Raw genomic sequence first — 19,655 nt, 5'->3', positions numbered from 1 at the left:
ATTTGTAACCACTCTTTACTTACTAGATTTGATTTTTTGATTCTATCATTTAAAGATGGCACTTAGTTAAGCTTAATGTAGGTCACTCTTCTTTCATTTAAGCTTCTGTTTTGGGATTTAGACAGCAACATGCCACTCTAACAGTACAAATGAGAACTGGAGTAACATTGTATGTACTGTTCATTTAAGCTTCATTGCTTCAGTATCTCCGTCAGTGGGACACAGAAGTTACCCCTGGGGTAAGGCATGATGTGGGGTCATATTTAATGAGGGCTTGACAGGAGAGGGATGTGTGATGGATCAGGTGATGTTTTGCTTTGTCCTAGGTGAGTCTCTGTGCCAGAATAAGAAAGTTGTTTATTTCTTTAGAAAGTGGTTGCTATGCAAGCCCAAACTAATCAGATAAGGGCTGTCAAATTACTGCATTACTGTATTGCTGCATTACTGATCACTGCAGAACACTTACCTTATTTTAACTTTTTTCACCTACGAGTTTCTTCTCTCAGCACTCATCTCTTCTCCCTGTCTGTGCTTGTACAGATGAATGTCCTCGGCTTCCTGGCTTGTGTACATCAAACACTGAATAATTTATTAAAAAACATCATCTAATATTCATGGAACCTGACACCAGCTACTGCTCACTGAGATAAGATGCTTCCTTCTGCTAAGGACAGAGCAGAAATTTTCATGTTATTTCTTACCCAGAAAATCTGTTTTGTAGTGCAGGCCTCACATAGCAGTTGTGACATAAACACTCGGAGTATAATTCTTCAGAGTTCCTTCTTCATCCTCACAATCCACCTCAGAAGAACATACTGTTGATGTGCATGTGTCATGGGTCGAGTCTGTCCAGGTGTCAGGCACCTACCAAAGCCTCTCACTCATTCCCCTCTGCAGCTGGACAGAGGAGAGAAAATTAAACAGAGTGGTCATGAGTTGAGTAAGAAGCAAGAGAGAGATCACTCATTAAATACCATCACAGGCAAAATAGCTCAACTTAAGAGATATGAAGTGAATTTATTACAAACAAAGCCAGAGCAGGAGAATGAGAAGTAAAAGAAGCCCTTAAAAACACTTTCCCCCACCCCTCCCTCCTTCCCAGATCTACCTCCTACCCCAGTGGCAGAAGGAGACAGGGAATGGGGGTTATGGTCAGTTTCTCACCCGTGGTTTCTCCCACTGATCAGGGAGAGGGGTCGTTCCCCTGCTGCACTGTGGGGTCCCTCCCACAGGAGACAGTTCTCCATGAACTTCTCCAGCCTGAGTCCATCTCAGGAGTAGCAGCTCCCTGCAAACTGGTGCAACGTGAGTCCATCCCACAGGCAACAGTCCTCCCAAACCGCTGCAGCCTGGGTCACTCTTCCATGGGGTACAGTTCTTCAAGGACAGGCTGCTCTAGCATGGGAGGAGGGCCCCTCTCTCCATGGGTCTCCCATGGAGTCTCAGCCTCCTCTCAGGCATCCCCCCTGCTCTGGTGTGAGGCTCCTCCACAGGCTGTGGGTTTGGTGGGCATTTCCTGTGAGCAGTGCTGTTGGACAGACATCATAAAGTACTGTAACAGGCACTGCCTGTCCTCATGGTTAACAGGAGGCTCTGGCATATTTGGTCTTTACTATTTGGGGTGATGTTGTCTGGTTGAGCACAGTTGGGAGAGGGTTAAGGAAAATGCATCATGTAAATGATTTGTCGTCAAAAGTATTGTTTTTATTTGACCAGTTGTGACATACCTGAAAAACTGGAAAGGATTTGCATGCAGAAAGCCTTCTTCAAGTTTAAAAGAGAAATTGCAAGATTCAGATTAAACTCAGGTTGAGAACAGTTGATTGAAGGTTAATTTATCTATTTCCCCATTTAGCCTGTCAGAGGAAGGAGAGTTGGTACATATGTATTTAGATAGAGTAGGGATACAGAACAGACAGTGACAGAACTGTCTGTGGAATAGTGTGTTGGAGGTGCACAGGCATCGTGGAGGTGGCATTAGCAATAGCTTCATAATCATCATTTCCCAGCTATCTTCTGACTGGTTTTAGAGTATTATAGATTAGGCTTTCTTTAAGAGGAAGCAGAAGTCACTTACATGAATCCACCAACATGGAAAACATGCATGTGTTCTCAGGACAGATACATGTTGTTTCTTCTCAATTAACTTGCCACTGTAAGAGGGTCAGTGACTTCTTCCCACAAGCTTCTTGGGATCACCTGCTAGCTGGAGGTTGATTGGTAGCTTGAGCACTTCCTTTCAGGCTGTCATCTCCCTTCTGCTGGTAACTAATTCCCACAAGGAAGTGAATGTTAAGGTCTCTGTAATAAACCCACTAGTCATGATGTACCATTCGTAACAGTGAAAGGTTTATTCAGATAGCTTGGAAGGGACACTATGCAGGCTTAAAATAATAAAGCCTACAAGTAGGCCAAGGATGCCTAAATCAAAAAATATTTCTGGGTGTGTGTGTGCATGTGTATAGGAAACTGCTTAAAAGAAAGCATTGGAATGAGACTGGTGTTCCTTTTGCACAGTGACTTGCAGTGAATGAGCTGTAACCATTTGTTCTTTGCTAAGCAGTTCCTCTGTGGTGCTGCTTCTGCACACAGTAGAAAAAGCCAGTGGTGTTTTGGACAACAAGAAACCGCATCCGGAAGAGAGCAACTGCCTGATTTTGTGCCCACACAGAGCAAACGTCAGTGCCATAGGAACTTGCCAAGCAACATGTTTTCTTTCACTGTTTGTTGTACTAATTCCCTTGATCAGCACGTGCTATACTGTCCTCAGTCATTTGTGGCAAATGCAGCGCATTATCTGTGTTGGAATATATGATTGTTGAAGGAAGGTATGTTAAAATAATCTCCTGCAAGCAAATGTTTGTGACTTGGAACCTGAATATGTGAAAGGGCTGTGCTGTGCTTATCTTTCTCCTTGCAAGCACATCCAGTAACTCATTGTGACGAGTGGGGAATTAAAAGTCACCATTTCTTCCTTCCTCTCTGTTGGTGATTTCTGTCCTTAAAAGCACAGACATATAATTAGTTAAAGTGTTATTCAAGGAAGTTGCTTAAAGGGTCTTCCAAGGAGACTGGGGCAAAAATCTGCAAAACCAGACTGAAGACACAAGAGAAGGGTTTTGCTTTTTTTGTTTTTAAATTTGTGTGCATGATTCCCCATAACCCCTCCCTGCCTTCAGCCAGTACTTTTGCTGCAAGACAGCTTTAAGGGAGGGAGAAACAAGTCCAAAGATATCAATGGTTTCACCACCAGCTGTAGTAGATGGTGGGGGTAGGGAGTGGGACATGTGGTGGTGCTAAGGAAAGAGTGGGCTGGATTTTGGTCTTCTGTTTAAACCCACAAAATCACAGAAAACCAGGCATCCTACATTTTCCCACAGGTGGAAGACAGGCCCACTGTGTTGGAGTGAACCAGAAAACTCCATTATACCTCATTGGTGCAGCACATTCATGGAAGAGAATCTGAAGCTGGAAAGCTGATGCTTGGTCTGGCCGGGCTTCTTGTACGACCTCCCACTTATCTGGGGGAAGGGAGAGAGGCATTGCTTGACTTTCCAGCTGCAGGGGTTTTTTCCCCCAAGAACCAGTTTCTGTTGCCCCTCACAGGAAAGATATATATGGTTTGTTATAAAAATAAGTTATTTTAAACATTTTTCCTGTGGACATGTAGCAATATTCAGCTCTGAGCTCTAGTTTCATGTACCTAATCAATGCAAGCAGAATTGCTGCCTTCAAGTTTTCCTCAAAATTACTTGCAGCTTTTGCAGAGAAGAAGGAAGTAGAGCCCAGAAATAAATGCCTGGTCAGGTTAGACAGCAGAATGAAACAGTAGAGTAGCCTCTGTAAGGAATACTTGGAAGTATTTAGAAAAACTCTCAGGCAGCTTTGCAGTGAATTCAGAGGTTTAACCCTGCCTGTGATGCACAGAGGGCTTCTGGGTAGTTTAGGGAAGATATAGACTTGCTTTTCTTAGTTACCTGTAGACTTCATTCTATGAAAAATTCTTAGGAAGTGCCCCTAATAGGTGTAGTCTGAAAATCTGGAAAGGTAGTAAGTTATTGCAAGGCACAGACTCTGCACTGGGTTACCTGTCAGTCTGTCTTTAGCCTTATTTTTGCATTTTTTAGGATGCTTTCCCCAGTGTTGTCTGCAGTGCAGTCATTCACCATGCAGTCATTCACCCTGTTTGCTCTTTGAAATAATGGTCAACAGCTTGCCCATTTGTTATGCTTTTATTTGTATGGGAGAGTTTGCTATGCTTTTACTATATATTCCCATAAGAATTTTCTGAGTTCTTTTTCTAATTATTCTTTTTATAATTACAGAATGGATAAGGTTAGAAGGAGCCACAGCAGGTCATCTGGTCCTTATCAAGAACAGTTAGCTAAAGGAATTTCTAACACCTTCTACAGAATAACAGTATTAACTGTTTTAATGGCTCATTCTTGCAAAACTTTGAGGTGGAAGTCTCAGTAAACTCTGTGTGTTTCCCTTCTTGCCTTAAATGCTGTTTTTCATTTAATGACTTATAGTTCAGCTCTGCCTTGGAGATTTTTTTCGTAGTTACTAGTTCTGGAAGTACTGGCATTGGAGCAGCTCAGATTTGTGCAGTGAAGGGCAAGGAAACTAACTACTCTTGCAGGAGGTAGGGGTGTTCTTTGAAGCAGGATGAGTGTTTTTTTTATTTCAGAGAGGTAGAAAAGCTCAAAATTCCTAGGCACACAGGGTATCCATATTAAGCATTTGAAGTTATTATTTCTTTCTGCCATCAGCTTCTTCTGAAGCTAGTTGTAATGCACTGCAAGGAGTCTGCCTTCAAAGCAAGGAGTGGAGATTTCAAGTTCCTTTGGATTTTCTCCTTCCTTTGCCTTAATTGTTTGGCAGTGTCACTGGAGGAATTGCTTTGAAGGTGGGAACTGCTTGAAAGGTAGGAACCCTCACAATGTGTTTGAATATGTATTCATCAGCTCAGTTTTGGCAGTAAAACTCCAAAACCTCATTAAAGGGGCAAAAGAATCTTTTTTTCTACTCTCTATGCAATTGATTTCTGCTCATACATTATGACTGGCATACAAAGGAAGAAACTTCCTCTGATCATCTCTGTACTGTGAAGGAGGGAGGAGAGTGTGTATGGGGGTGACCTTGTGTGGCTGAGCCACAGAGCAGGTTGCTGGGTAGTAAATTTCTGTGCAAGGTTGTGGAAGTAAGCTGGTGACACAATGCAAGAGTAGCACAAACTGACACTACTTATCATTGCTTGAGATCCACAAGGAGAAAGGAGGCTAGGAAGAGGGGGAAAGAAGGAGTAGGGAAGATGAGGGAAAGAAACATGTTAAGAAATTAGAGGCTGGCAGATGGTATTTACTGTCTTTTAATACAGTGGTGTTCAGTGCCTGCTTTGTGTTTCTGCAGCAGCTGCCTGAGCACGTCAGTGACAAATGGCATGTGAGGTGAGGGATAGGGACCTATTTCTGCAGTATTTATTCAAACAAAAATCCTGCTTATATGAAGCCTGAAAAATCAAAGCACATCTAGAAATAATTTTGCTTGTGCTTTTTTGGAATGTATTTGAAACTGAATATATCAAACTGAATATATCAAACTCTATGCATGTGGCACACCTGTATAGTAAGATTCACGATATGTTATTAGTTTTGTTCAAATTCCTTAGTAAAACACAAAATAAATAAAAAATTAACACTTGAAGTGGGAGGACTTTTCTCAGGTAAAGTTGGCTTTTTTTGTGAAGACAGCCTTACCTTTGTCATCTCTGGCTGTTTGGTTTTCTTTCCCAGGGAATAGATTTAATGGCAGGAGGTGTTATAAAGAGGGAAAGTCATATGGCAGTCATTTTTTTCTCTTAGTTGGATTCCTAGTTAAGCAAAAGATTGAATCCTGTCACTAATTCCCTTTCTTTTCTGTGATGGTGTTCTGCCCTAGGATGTGACTGTAGATTCCGCAAAAGTTTGCAAATTAAAATGTGGGATGGTTCTTTTCCCCAGCTATTACTCAATTTTGCTGTGTTTCAGGGACTGGGGGGCTTTTATTTCCAGTATAAATTTAATAGAAATCCATGACCTTAGTGTGTTTCACAAGGCAGCACTTTGCAGGGGAAGTCTTCAAGGTATTTGCTTCTATATCTTCACAGCTGCCTTGCTGAGATGTGAACATCTTTGGTTTTCACTGAAAAATTAGTTTGCAGTCAGTGAAATCTGCCATTCCCTGGTTGGCATATCTCACTTTAGGTCTCCCTCCACATCTAAGGCTATTGTTCTGATGCATAATAGCATGCATTAATTAATAATGTACTCCTGCTGCAGTAGTAGTCACATTCCCTGATTAGAAGTAAGCAAGTGGACTGACAAGTCAATCATTTATCTGTGTATCATAAACACGCTTTTATTAAGGTATATTAAGGTAATGTTACCTGAATAGAGATTGTCTGTTAGCCTGCCTGTAGCACTGTTAAATAGAATTCATTCAGATCATTAATGCCTGTTCTCCAATGTACAGCACAATGTCATCCAAGAGCTTCAGGCAGATAATTTTACTCATGATGGCTGGAAATGTAGACCTGTTCCTAGCTGGTTTATGTTTTCTGTCAGTAGATGGGACCAAAGTAGAAAGGAATTCAAATGTGTTTCAAAGACTGGCCTGATTTTGATCTTTCCTGAGGTGAATGAGCATTTTTGGTGTCTTCAGGCTTGTCTTAAGCCAGGAGAGCATCTTGGATATCTCATCCTTCCAGCAGAGGCATTCATGTGGCACCAGAGAGATACGTTTCGCTTAACAAGGAATAGCCCCTTGCATTAGACCTTTGCTTTGGTTCAGAACTTACCTGACAGCTTTGTCAGGAGGCAGACATGTCCCTTAACTCCTTTTCAGTCTCAGACAGCCAGCTTTCATTTAGTCCCACGGTACTCCCAGCTCAAGACACGGGTTGCTTTAGGAGAGCCATTTTTTTCAGGTTTTCATTTTCCATCTCTGTGGAGATAGAGCTCTCCGAGTTTCTTGGCTTTACTGACTCACCTCAATTTCCTGTGCCCCAGACCAGAGTGATTTCGCTAAATAAAGGTTTGATTCACAAGTCTTGTGGTCAGACTTAAAGTTCCAAGCAAAACAAACACAAAGTGTACAGTACAAGCCTGTGCTTGATAATGGAACAAGCAAATAGGAAATGAAAGGCATATGATAGTCACTAGGATACTGCTGAGAAATCACTTTCCAGCTTGTAAAGATCTTACGTGTTCTTCATTACAGCACTTTCTTTGCCACATGCCATTGAGGTGACTGATGTTTTCAACACATTACTGATCTGTGGTTTTGCAGATACTGTGTGCATTCACATATTTCTCATTCTTTGTTTCAGAGATGGTGATGTTGCTGGAATGGTGGTCAGGCACCGATTGCACCCTTTACACTGACCCAGAGAGTTACCACAAGTACGGGAAGGAGAATGCCATCGTAATCCTTAATCACAACTTTGAAATTGACTTTCTCTGTGGTTGGAACTTTTGTGAGAGATTTGGGGTCTTGGGGGTGAGTTACTTAGTATATAAGATAAATGTCCTTGGATGTGGAAAAAACAGCAAAATAAGTTAATTGTGTTTTTGAATTAACAGATCCATGCTCAAATTTCACTAGGCTGCTGTCCAAAATTAGAGGTGAACCTAAAGCAGTGCAGTGCAAGTATGTGGAGACAGGATGGCTCAGGAAACCACAGCTATTTTAAAAGCATTGCAGTTAAAGCTGATGAAGGAAATATTTTCTTAACCTGTGGAGATCATTACAGTTATTTCTCTCTGTGTGTTTACTAAGTAACTATTGCAGTTCCTTGTGCTGCACAAAGATGAGCTAGCCCGTGATTCTTTCCCAGTTTAATTACAGAATTTGTTTGCTTTTTCCAGTGTAGCCTTACAAATCCACGGCTAGAGTTTGAATGATGTAGCCTGCCTCTCCCAGAATGAAAGAGCAGCCATCTTAAGTGAAAGCAGTGACCAGCTAAAAGCAGTAAGAGATGGGGGAGGAATGAGTTATTCATGGTTGAATACACTGCTGCATTAAGCTAGGGGTTCATGTGCCTTTGTTTTCTGGGTTGCTTTTTTGTTTCCCCTGTCAGATCATGGGGATAGTTCAAGCCCCCATCTAAATCAGCCTGACTTCATTCTGTGATGGTGATGGTATTCTCTGTCTGTACAGGATTTAGATAAGAGTTCCTCCCTCATAAGGAAGAAAACCAGTGGCTCGTTTTGGCAGTGTTCTTCAGCATCCTTCTAGCTTTGATACTGGCCACTGGCAAAAGTCCTGACCTTGGATTGTGTGAACCTCTGATTTTTGTGGCCTTCCCTTTGGACTTCTTGCATTTTCTGGACATTTAGGCACTACTCCTGTCACTTTCAAATTAGAATAATGGCAGTCTCTTTAACAAAAACGGGGCCTTAAAAGGGGAGGAAAGTGAACCTAAGCATTACAGGCTCTTTGTGTAACCAAAATGGCTGTTGGCTTCTGAGTAACTTCTGCCATATTATCTAGGACTTGAGTACAGAGCTGCAGGATGGCATGGAACAGTAGGAAATGTAGGGAAACCTGTTCCTATCAGGCAAGTGTATGTGCAAAAAAACAGTGGTGCTGAAGTACAGTCTGTCTAATTTGGTAAGCCAGATGCCCTCAGTTCTCTAAATAAAGCTGTGTTTTTGAGGGTCAGGTAGGTGCTTCTTCAGAAAACACCAATGTAGAAAATTGAGGGATTGCTTCTGCACAAAGTAATAGGGGCCTACAAGGTGAAAAATACCTTGTTTTACATTGTGGCTGTGTAGTTGGATGGAATCTTACTAGCTGCAATTTTTTTAATAGTTTTCCAAGTTAATAAGGTTTCTGTTTTAGTATTTTATGTTGTTACCTACACATAAGGAAACCACAAAGTAGAAACAGCTGTTGAAATTACTGTGCTGCACTAACTGAAAAGATTCTTTTCCTTTTTTTGGCTGCTTGCATATATTATTCAGTTTGCATTTATGCTAATCTTAGGATTATTTTAGAAACTGATATATGCTGGTTGTGGTTTTGAGTTTTTTTTTTCTTTAACAGCAAAACAAAAGCAAGTAAACAAAAGACCCAAACAACCAACACAAAACTATTTCAGTCCTGAGAAATGTACTGTGGTTTTACTTCCCAGAAACTGTTCCCAGAAGAAATAGTTTTCATGTGCTCTCATTTGCATAGATGTCTTTACTTAACAAAGCAGTGCATTTCCCTCTTGGGGCAACCAGCCCAAGTTCTTCTTAAGCCATGTTAAAAAAAAAAAAACAAAAAAAAAACAAATATAAAGAATGGAAGATACCAAACAGTGATTTTCCTGATTGGATTGCCTATATTGCTGTACTGGTACTTGTCTTGGGCCAGTGCAAGAGTAGGTGATTGTGCAGTGATGAGGAGTGTAGGTTGGTGACTTGTGCTGCCTTACGTGAGCTTCCCTTGTGCAGAGTTTCAGGGCATGGTGTGGCAGCATAGTTAGGAACACAAAAACCTTTAAAAGGCTGGTGTTTAGGAAAAGAGTTGTAAGAAGGAGTCAGGTACACAGGGGCCTTTCTGAGGTGTCACAGCCTCTGGTGTTTTGTAGCTCAGGGACTTTGTGAGCCAATGGGTGTTTATATTTAATGATGTTTAATTGTATACTCCGTGAAGTTTCTATGCAAACTTTGGGTACCAGCCAACACCTTACTCAGCTTATCTCATGTCCGCTGCTGCTGAAAAGGAAATCTGGCGCATGCAGTCTCCTGTGTCTGTTATGATGCTTGTCTGCCCTGTTTGGCCATGTTTTAAAACTCTTTCAGTCTCTTTTCTGCCTTAACTAATCCAGTGAAGAGGGGAGAAATGACTGGGGAGGGGGAAGAGGGAGAAGGTGAAGACAGCTTTGAGCCAAAGGAGTTGGAACTGACTGTGCTTGGCTTTAGCCGGCAGAATGGCTTTGTTGTGACATCCAGCTCTGCCCTGCAGCTCTTAAGAGTGTCAAAAGCATGTTCAAACTCTCAGTATTTTACAGCTAGAACGTTTCTTTAATGAAGCCCTTAAATGTTGTAATTTTTTGCTTGGTTGTTGTGGTGTAACCATCCAGGCAGCTAAACACCACACAGCCACTTGCTTACTGCCTGCCCCCCATGGGATGGGGGAGAGAATTGGGGGAGGGAGGGGAAGGAATTTGGGCTTGAGGTAGAGTTTAATAGGACAGAAAAGGAAGGGACAAAATTAATGATAATCAATGATGGTGATAAAAGAAGCAGAGTGTATAAAACAAATGATCCACAATGAAGTTGTTCACCACAGTCCAATTCCTTAGCAGCGGTCCCCAGCCATCTTTCCCCCTAGTTTATATACTGAGCATAACATCAAATGGTATGGAATATTCCTTTGGCTATTTGAGTCAGCTGTCCTGCTGTGTCTCTTCCCAGCTCTTTGTGTCCACCAGTCTGTTTGCTGGCAGGGTGGTGAGAAGCCAGAGTCCTTGATGTAGTGTAAACACTGCTTAGCAACAACTAAAACATCCGTGTGTTGTCAGCATTATTCTCCTCCTCAACACAAAACACAGCTACTGGGAAGAAAATTGGCTCTGTTGCAGCTGAAATCCAGACATTGTTTTTGTTTATTTGAAAACAATATTAAACATCCTTAAACTTGTCTTGCCCCTTTGGTTCCCAAAAAAAAAAAAGGCTTTCCCTTTTGAAAACTGCCTTTTCTGATCTTATTGAAACATCGAATTTGTGCATTTCTCTGCTCCTTCTCTTGTCTCTCTTCTCCTGGACTGGCTTTCTCCTTATACCCAAATTGCCATAATCCCTACAAGTTTATAAAGCTCTATCAGTGTGGCTTTGGTTTATCAGTGTGATTTAGGAGTTGGGTTTTTTTTGCTGTTTCTGGGAGATGGAGTAGGAGTTGCATAGTCTCTCTTGCCTGTTTTTAGGTTTGTGAATCTGACTGTTCTTCTAAGGACTCAGATCTTGGCATGTGAGGTTCTCTGCTGTTTCCTTCCCTTTTCCTGCCTGTGACGTTCCAGTCCTAGGATTTACCTTATTAGCTGGGACAGCCTTACCACTGTGTCCCCATTCAAATGCATTAGTAGCCTTTACTTTCCTCAAGGTGTGTTGCTAACCATTCTCGTGAAAAAACACCCAACTGGACACCAGAACTCAAAATCAGGACATGGGCAAGTTCTGAGGAGGGAGCTCTTATTCAGGATTCTTACCAAAAGCACTTTATTATGCTCCCTGCCTGGATTCACTGCTTTGTTGCTTGGTCTGACACAGCAGCAATAAAATAGCTTTGTTAGTAATTTTAACAGTCATTTGTCTGAGATGAAGACATTAATATTGGTAAAAATTAAAGCAAAACCTGCTGGTTTTAACCTTACCTACCAGTTCCATATGTCAGGAAACTTAATTTTATTTGAGAGTTGCTTATGTTGAAGCTTGCTGTTTGAAAAGCTGAGTGTGGCCTTAAATGTAGGTGTGAGAAGATACTTTTTTATATTATTGTATGAGACTAATAGGTGTGTAGGCAGGTTGTTTGTGCATTTTAATATATTCACACATTTTTAAACTAGATTTGAAATGGTAAAGGGACAAAATCAGGCTTACTAGTGGTAAGTCTGTGTTACCCTTCCAACATGGAGAAATTTTATTCTATATGAAGCATGAGGAATTAGGAGCATAACTAAATTTCTGGAATGATGGCTTTGAGTGACTAAAGAAACATACCTAGCCATCATGATGTCCCAGAGAGTATAATATGAAGGAGTGATATATTTCAAAAGTAGAGCAGTTGGAATCATTGAAAGTAGGTCAGTGCTGAAGGGAGCCTGCAGAGCAAGTAACTTACAAGGCAGATTGCTGTTGCTAATGGTTTGCACTACAATGAACTTGTTTTAAAACTCAGGAACAACTTTTGTTGGACACTTCCAGCTTTCACATTGATTTCATGCTGTTTGTTGTGCTCTTTAAACCAGAGGTGTTGAATAACTGCGGCTGGACATGTAGAATCATGATTTTCTTTCTTTGACAGCGCAGTTGATCAAATGCACTAAAGCAAGTTTGTAAAAATACTTTTTTTAAAGTGATGTTGGTGCAGTCATTCATGAAGGAGAACTTCATGGGTATTTCATTTGAACAAACTTGGCCAAAATAAATTAACTTGGATTAAAATGTTAGTATTGTAGATAAGTTGTTCCTGTCCAGTGGTAATTTCATTCAACATCTGTTGAAATTACACCATTCTGAGCACTGAAAATGTTTGACTTCTTTCAAGAAGGCAGATTACATGGAATAAATCAGCACTTTTTAATAGTTATTTTTCTGTTGAACAAGCTGAATTTGAATATTAAAAGCAACTGTCACATGTTTACCAAAGCACTTTAGTAAAGGAAAAGTTAGTGGCTGAAGTCAATTATATTATAGTTGCATTTTTCCCCCCAGGTACTTTCACAGGAGCTGTGCATGGGTAGATGACTGAAACAAAACAGCTCTAGTTATTGTAAGAGGGATCACAGAATCACAGAACATGTAGAGTTGGAAGGGACCCACAAGGATCATGAAGTCCAACTCCTGGCCCTGCACAGCACCATCCCCAGGAGTCACACCAGGTGCCTGAGAGCATTGTCCAAATTCTTCTCAAACTCTGTCAGGCTGGTGCTGTGATCACTTCCCTGGCGAGCTGTTCCAGTGCTAAACCCTTTGGGGTGAAAAACCTTTTCTTAATATCCAACCTAAACCTCCCCTGACACAGCTTCAGTCCATTCCCTTGGGTCCTGTCACTGGTCACCACAGAGCAGAGATCAGTGCCTGCCCCTCCTGTTCCCCTCACAAGGAAGCTGTGACTGCACTGAGGTCTGCCCTCAGTCTCCTCCAGGCTGAACAGACCAAGTGACCTCAGCTGCCCCTCAAGGCCCTCCACCATCCTCGTGGTTCTTCTCGGGACACTCTCTAACAGTTCAATGTTTTTTTTACATTGTGTCACCCAAAACTGCCCCCAGCACTCGAGGTGAGGCTGCCCCAGCTCAGAGCAGAGCAGGACAATGCCCTCCCATGCCCAGCTGGTGATGCTGTGCCTGATGTCCCCCAGGACAGGGTTGGCCCTCCTGGCTGCCAGGGCACTGCTGACTCAGGTTCAACTTGCCAGCAGCCAGAACTCCCAGGTCCCTTTCTGTGGCTCTGCTCTGCAGCATCTCCATTCCCCAGGATACAGGGCAGCTTCCAAGGGGAGGCCTAATGTATTCCTCCCTCACAAGAACAGCCCTGCCAGCATAATGCACTGAGGAGTTTCCTTTGTCTAATTAGTTCTGTTGTTAGCCTTCCTTCTACTGCTAGAACAGATGGGTGCATAAAATAGTGTGAGGTGATTTAGTTTATTTTTGTGTGCATCTAAGGAGTCATAGTAACACGTGTCTAAAAGAGGGCTTTTAAATTTTAAAAATGCATCAGTGCAGTGAAAGAATAAGAACGTGCTCCAGGGAAGAGTTCAGACATCTGTTGTGCTTATGTGGTTATACCTGTGCTACAGAACACACTACCTGTGTTCTGTATCTCACTTTATCTCACAGTATCATTTCTTGGTTTTACTGGGCCAGGTGCAACTTCTCTCCTGCCTCTTGTGTAACTCATGCTGTTTTTAAAATATGTAAAGGATTAGAAAATAGATATGGTGAAATAGTCATTTAGCTAGCTTTTTGGACTGTAATTCCTGCACTTTAAGGACTGCAGGACAGCTATTACATTGTCTCTTCTGACACTGTGTTCTGGAGGCTTTGTGCACTCTACACAGAGTACACTTAGGTTAGGTTACGGCAGTTCTTATGACACTGAACACTTACTGTAAATAAGCTTTAAGAACATGTTGAGGTTTCTTCTCTTTTGTGGGGTGGGGTTAGTGGTGATATGGCTGCTGCTGGCCTCCTTGTGCAGGAAAGTGGTAAAAGGAGAGCCTGTTTCTCTGTGCCCAGTTTGTGGAGCTGGAAGAGGAGGCTGGGTTCAGTGTTGCTGCTGTCATGTAATGGGCACTAATGTACAACATGGCTTGAAACTGAAATTACTGTAGCTGCTTCTCAGGGAGCAGTGGGTTTGGAGTCTGATCTGAGCCCATCACTGAAATTATGAAGTTCTCAAATTCTCAAGAGGGAGCACTATTATTGCAAAGCATTAAATCATTTGATAGAGATGGTTCCCCCATTCTTAGAAATGGAACTCTCTGTCATCCTCTGTTCTGCTTCTGTGTAATAGTTGTTGGTGAAGCTGTGTGATGTGCACTTGCCTTCCAGTCTTAAGCTTTTAGATAGCTTAATTATTTAAGGTATTTTCCTTCTCAAGGAAGGAGAGCGGATGAAAAAAATGGTCTGAGATAAAGAATTAGGTCAAGTCTCTTCTTGTAGCAGCCAAATGAACAAGAGTGACTAAAAAAATAAATATTTCCTTTTATTTATTATCTGTTGATGGTAACTTCTCAGTAAGTAATTTCTAGTCAAATTCCATATCCTGGAATCCATCTGCAGAGCTTTTTGTTGGGCTAGCTTATAAAAATATCATGGTCAGAAACTGGACTGTAATTACTCCTGTCTTTCTTCTAAGGAAATGTCTTTTTTTTTAGGAAAGGCTGAAGCAACAATTTCTTTATGAACACACATGTGCCATTTCATTGATTAAATAACCAAGTGAAATGTAAGACAGCTCACCAGGGTGGGCTGGCTTGGAAGACTGGAAAGGAGCACATGGAATCAGTTCTCCTGCCCTAGGGGATATTAGTTTGAAATGATCACAGAGTTAAATTCTGGAGTAGGATTAATGTACAGAACATGTTGAATGCTTGATAAATCACAGACTTCCTGTCAAGTGTCTGGACCAGTCACTTCAGTGTCTGTCACACCTATGAGACAGAAAGAATGCTTTTTTGTTTTTTCTTACTCCAGAAGCATGCTTTGATGAGAAATTCACTACTCTAAGTATGCCCTTTCATAAACAAACTGAACACAAATTAAGTATTCTTATTGCTGCTTTTGTTTCTAGTGTTTAAGGTTTCTTCTATTGGTAAACCATGTGTGCATAGCATCAATATGTTGTGCTGCAGTGGCTCTGTGACTCTGCTTTTTATTTTCCTTTTGCCTTTTTTTTTTCCCCTCCATGTTGAGATGTATAGTTTCAAGGTATCTTAAAGGAACTTGAGCTGCCCCTGCCAGGATCTGATTGAATTAAGAATTTTGATTGATACAGCTCAGGTCATTTACATGGATTTCCTCCATGTTTGAAGGAATTTGACTTTTCTTTTGGGTTTCAGTGTTTGGGTAGGAGAGAGCAACACACACTCATGTATATTTAATTCTAGAAGTCTTCCATGCAGATACCAGAGATTAGATTTGACTGTTCTGTCCTATGAGAGAAACTTATTTTTCTTTGTTTTGCTTTTACACTGGTGTTAAAAAACCAGAACTGGGTCTGGTCAATATAAATGGATATCTTTGTGTCTAGCTATGGAAGTCCCATACCCACAGTGCACTCTTAAGTGGTTTAACCCTGTTTGTCTCGCTTTGATTCTGTCTTGCAGAGTTCCAAAGTGCTTGCAAAGAAGGAGCTCTCCTACATGCCTATCATTGGCTGGATGTGGTATTTCCTAGAGATAGTTTTCTGCAAGCGCAAGTGGGAGGAAGATCGGAAAACTGTGGTCCAGAAGTTGCTCAATCTCCGGGACTACCCTGAAAACTTTTGGGTGAGTGATGCTTAACAAATGGAGTATGAGGTAACAGGAATGAGAGGCACAGGCAATATGTGATGCTTACCAGATTGTTCCTGAGACTTTTGATTCATTAGCTTCCTTGGGAGTATCAGGAGAATACTCTCAACTGAATTCTCTCTGGAGTTTCCCATGTTCTGTGCTGTCTGTTTCCTTCCTATCCCTGCAGATACTACTGCAAAAATACCTGCACTGTGATGCACTCAGTAAATTTTGTGGTTCTCTCATTACAGGCACTGGATAGGGGTAGATGCAAGGGTTCATGGCTGTCTAAGAACTGCATGTGACAATGCTGTATTGAAGTGCATCAGCTATATTTGTTACCTTAGCTCTCCTTTCACCTTAGAGTGCAGAGTTAATACACTAGAATTTTTTCCTTCCCTGTGATTTTGCCATTCCTGTGAAGGTGTTTGGCCCAGTAGAATTGGAAGCCACCTGGTCAGAAAAGTTGCCTGATGTAGCCATTGTCTCTGTTCCAGGGAGAGGATTAGTGTCACTTTTCAATAACAAGAAATTCTTACTTTTTGCATCCCCATAATTTTTTAGTATTCACCCTGCCTGGCATTTCTTTATCTGAGAATGAAAAGCCTTTGAATTTTTTCTCTTCTCAGAAATCATAAAAATTAGAGTTCTTCTGAGCTAGTGATGGCAAGAGTGCAATTCATTTGAAGAAATGGAATCTTAAGCAGCATCCCTGGGGCCTACAGAAACTATTGCTGTTTCCTCATGAAGATGTATATGCTGTATTTCTCATGCTCTGAAACAAATTTCTTTTGTTAATTGTCATTGATTTAAATGAGTGCTAAGCAATCAAAACTAATCCCTGTGCTTCAGGGTTTATGTGACTTCCAGGCAGGAGGCTGTCTAGCAAAGGGGTGATTCTGGGATTTTAGTTTCTCTCCAGAGATTTGCCTGTGCCCTGTGACTTTTCTGTACATGTAGCTCTAATCAGTGAGCACAAGCCACCACCATCCTGTAGATTCTCTTGTAGAGGGATTGCTAAAAAGGAGCTATACCTATGTAAGGGAGATAATTGTTAATGTACACCTGGGGTTATTGCAGTGTGGAGTTTTAATTTGCTTTTGTATGATGACATAATGTCAAAAGGCACAAGAATAGCACCTTGGAAAGTAGAGAAGGGAAAGCATGCTAAGTGAACTAGAGAGACTTTCTCATCAGTTCCTCTGTGTCTCATCAATCTGAATGACATTATGCATGCAATACACGAGTAAAAGCACTCTTGGATGAGCTAGAACTGAAGCTGGCTGCTTGGCTAGTTTCTTCAATATCTCTGTCTTTTTTGGCTACATTTTTGCTGTGGGTTATGAGGACTTACTTTGTGTCATTTGGCAGTGCTCTCTGATGTGTTAGCTTGCATTCATGCTTGGCAGAAAGTAGATGAGCCAGTGGTAAATCTCCAAAGATCTATGTGCTCTCCCCCTGCCTGCCAGTGGCAAGATTGTAATTATTCATGTCTAGTTCGTAAGAGCATGAGCCTTTCAGTTGTCCTGCATGTGCTGCCTTACATCTGTTAACAGCTGTCTCATTGCCATCAAAGTCACTGCCTGAAGTTTTCCATGGACCTCAAGTGCCATAGGGAAAGCAGGCAGGTTAGAGTGAGGGCAAACAAGCTGGGCACTGAAGCATTTCCTAGAAATGTGTTTGGTTTTGACACTAAGCAAGTTTTAGATGCCATGATATTTGAACACTTTACGATCAGAGAGAGATTTGCAACAGGAGGATGTTCTGAGTGTTTTCTAACAGCTTATTAGAGATGGAGTGACTCAGAGAAACCAAGTCATTCTGATGGCAAGTAGCAGAGCAAATGTTAAAGCCTAAAGGCTGAGATTCAAACTGGATAGCAGGTTGGATGAGTGTTTGGATTTGGGGTTTTGGGGTTTTTTTTTTGGTTGATTGGGATTTGTTACCTCAGTCAGATAAATTACATAAATGTGTGTGTGGCTACATGTCTCCCAGCTACCAGTGTTAATTTGGGTTGTTCTGGTGGGAATTTGAGAGAACTCTGTTCAGTCAGCAGAAGACCTGAGCTTCTGTCTGACTGTAGTTCTGTCTTGGTTTTAGTTCCTGATTCATTGTGAGGGCACAAGGTTCACAGAACAGAAGCACCAGATCAGCATGAAGGTAGCTGAAGCCAAAGGTCTGCCCAAGCTCAAGTACCACCTCCTGCCACGAACGAAAGGATTTGCTGTCACCGTGCAGTGTTTGAGAAATGTAGGTAAGGAAAGTCACAGGGGACCAACGCTAAATGGTTATCTCCTCTAACTGCTGACAGTTTGCCATGCTTTTCTTTTCCCTGTAGTGTGTGTCCTAGCAGAAAAATCCTGGGATGCTTTCAGAAGCATCTGGTTTTTTCACTAGCCTCTGGTTTTGATAGCAAAATCCTGAATCAGTTTGTGGGGTTGGTTTTGGTTGGGGTTTTTTTTGTTGTTTTGTTTTGGGGGTTTTTGTGGGGGTTTTTTGTTTGGTTTTTTTGGGTTTTAATTTTTATTGTTATGTTTTGTTAACTGTGACTCTTTGTTGAGGAATCTCAGTTGCATATTTTGTACCAATTGGTACGTATTTTGTTACGTATTTTGTACCTATTGCCAAAGAACAGTGTTTCTTAGTATTTGCTAAGCAATTCTATTCTAAATGAAGCAAATACATCAGTAGAGAGTCTGAGGCAGTGCGTCTTAAAATAATTTCTTGTGGTAAATGACTACCTCAAATAATGCAATTTTAAAGTCCAAAAATATTCTACTTTAAATTTCTGTATAGATTTGCTCTTTTGAGTTTCTTAATGGAGCTGAGGAAGGGGAGTAGGCCTTGGCTGAAGATACATGTAGGTGAAATTCATAAACAGTTTCTACATCATAAAACACGAGTAACTTTTTCTTTATTAATATTGTTTTGAGCTCCCCATTTATTTCTGGTTACTTGCATTTGCCAACTTTAAAGTGACAACATTTTGCACATCATGTTGCCTTTGAAGTGATATTCTTTGACTAATACTATCTATCAAATTCTTTTTCTAATACTCGTGTCAGTCTTCTGCTGTGTAGTTCATGGGCACAAGAAAGACAGTGCTAAGTAGCTGTAGTGTTACAGAGTCTTAGGGATCTGGTAGATTTGTGTGTTAGATGGCTGATGTTTAAGAAAGAAATAATTGGTTTCTGGTTTAGAAGAAAATGTTCCAGCTTGACTGAAGTTAATGTCAAAACTTCTTTTGTCCTTGAAGACGTGTTTTCATGTGGCATATCTGGGATAGCTCCTGTAAGGAAAGCTTCCCAGTCAGCTGGCTTGCTATCTCTTGTGTTTCTCCTAAATACCCTCTAGCAAGCCAGGTAGATCATACCACTGTTGTAGCTTTCCAGGCACCCACAAGTTTCCACCCCCAAGATGGATAGCATAGCTTGGATCCTTTCTGGTCCGTGAAGAAGAGGTTACGTGAAGCATCCAGCAACCCCCCAAAGAGCACAGTTTAGCCTTGCCTTTGGAGTAAGGGTGCCTGTTCTGCTGAGGGGACAACAGGGGGTGGTAGACTTGAGGCACAGAAGAAGGGTTGAGTCAAAACTCTGTGGCCTCTAATGCCCTGAGCTAGGAATCAGGAACAGGTTATTTGGTGGTTGTTTTGTTCTTTTCACTGCTGTGTGTAATGTAAGCAAAATAGGGCATGATTGTGGACAAGCAGCTGATTGTGGGAAAACATTCCAAAAGGAAACAACTTTAGGATATCCAAGTGACATAAAAAGTCTTGGACATTCATGCCACACACTACCATAACACTTACTAGGACCCTAAATATTGGAAATACCTTCAGAAAAAGGAGACTGAGGTTGCTAGATTACTCATTTATTTAGGGGAGTAGAGCATATGTCACTGCCTCAATC

General features: G+C 41.4%; 1 protein-coding gene across 3 annotated transcripts in view; it reads left to right on the top strand.

Annotated features, from left to right (window-relative positions):
• AGPAT4 (1-acylglycerol-3-phosphate O-acyltransferase 4) overlaps positions 1-19,655 on the top strand; it is a 71,942-nt gene that overhangs the window by 31,346 nt on the left and 20,941 nt on the right. For all 3 annotated transcript variants that reach the window (XM_071430397.1, XM_071430389.1, XM_071430379.1), the window contains 3 exons: positions 7,370-7,539; positions 15,580-15,741; positions 17,848-18,001. In XM_071430397.1, coding sequence (XP_071286498.1) covers positions 7,372-7,539; positions 15,580-15,741; positions 17,848-18,001 — 484 coding nt within the window. In that variant the 5' untranslated portion in view covers positions 7,370-7,371. The remainder of the gene's footprint in view (positions 1-7,369; positions 7,540-15,579; positions 15,742-17,847; positions 18,002-19,655) is intronic.

This window comes from Agelaius tricolor, unplaced genomic scaffold (genome assembly GCF_023055355.1).
Source record: "Agelaius tricolor isolate 1412-34295 unplaced genomic scaffold, bAgeTri1.0.p SCAF_1, whole genome shotgun sequence".
Classification (NCBI taxonomy): domain Eukaryota; kingdom Metazoa; phylum Chordata; class Aves; order Passeriformes; family Icteridae; genus Agelaius; species Agelaius tricolor.
This window is presented reverse-complemented; position numbering and strand designations above follow the sequence as displayed.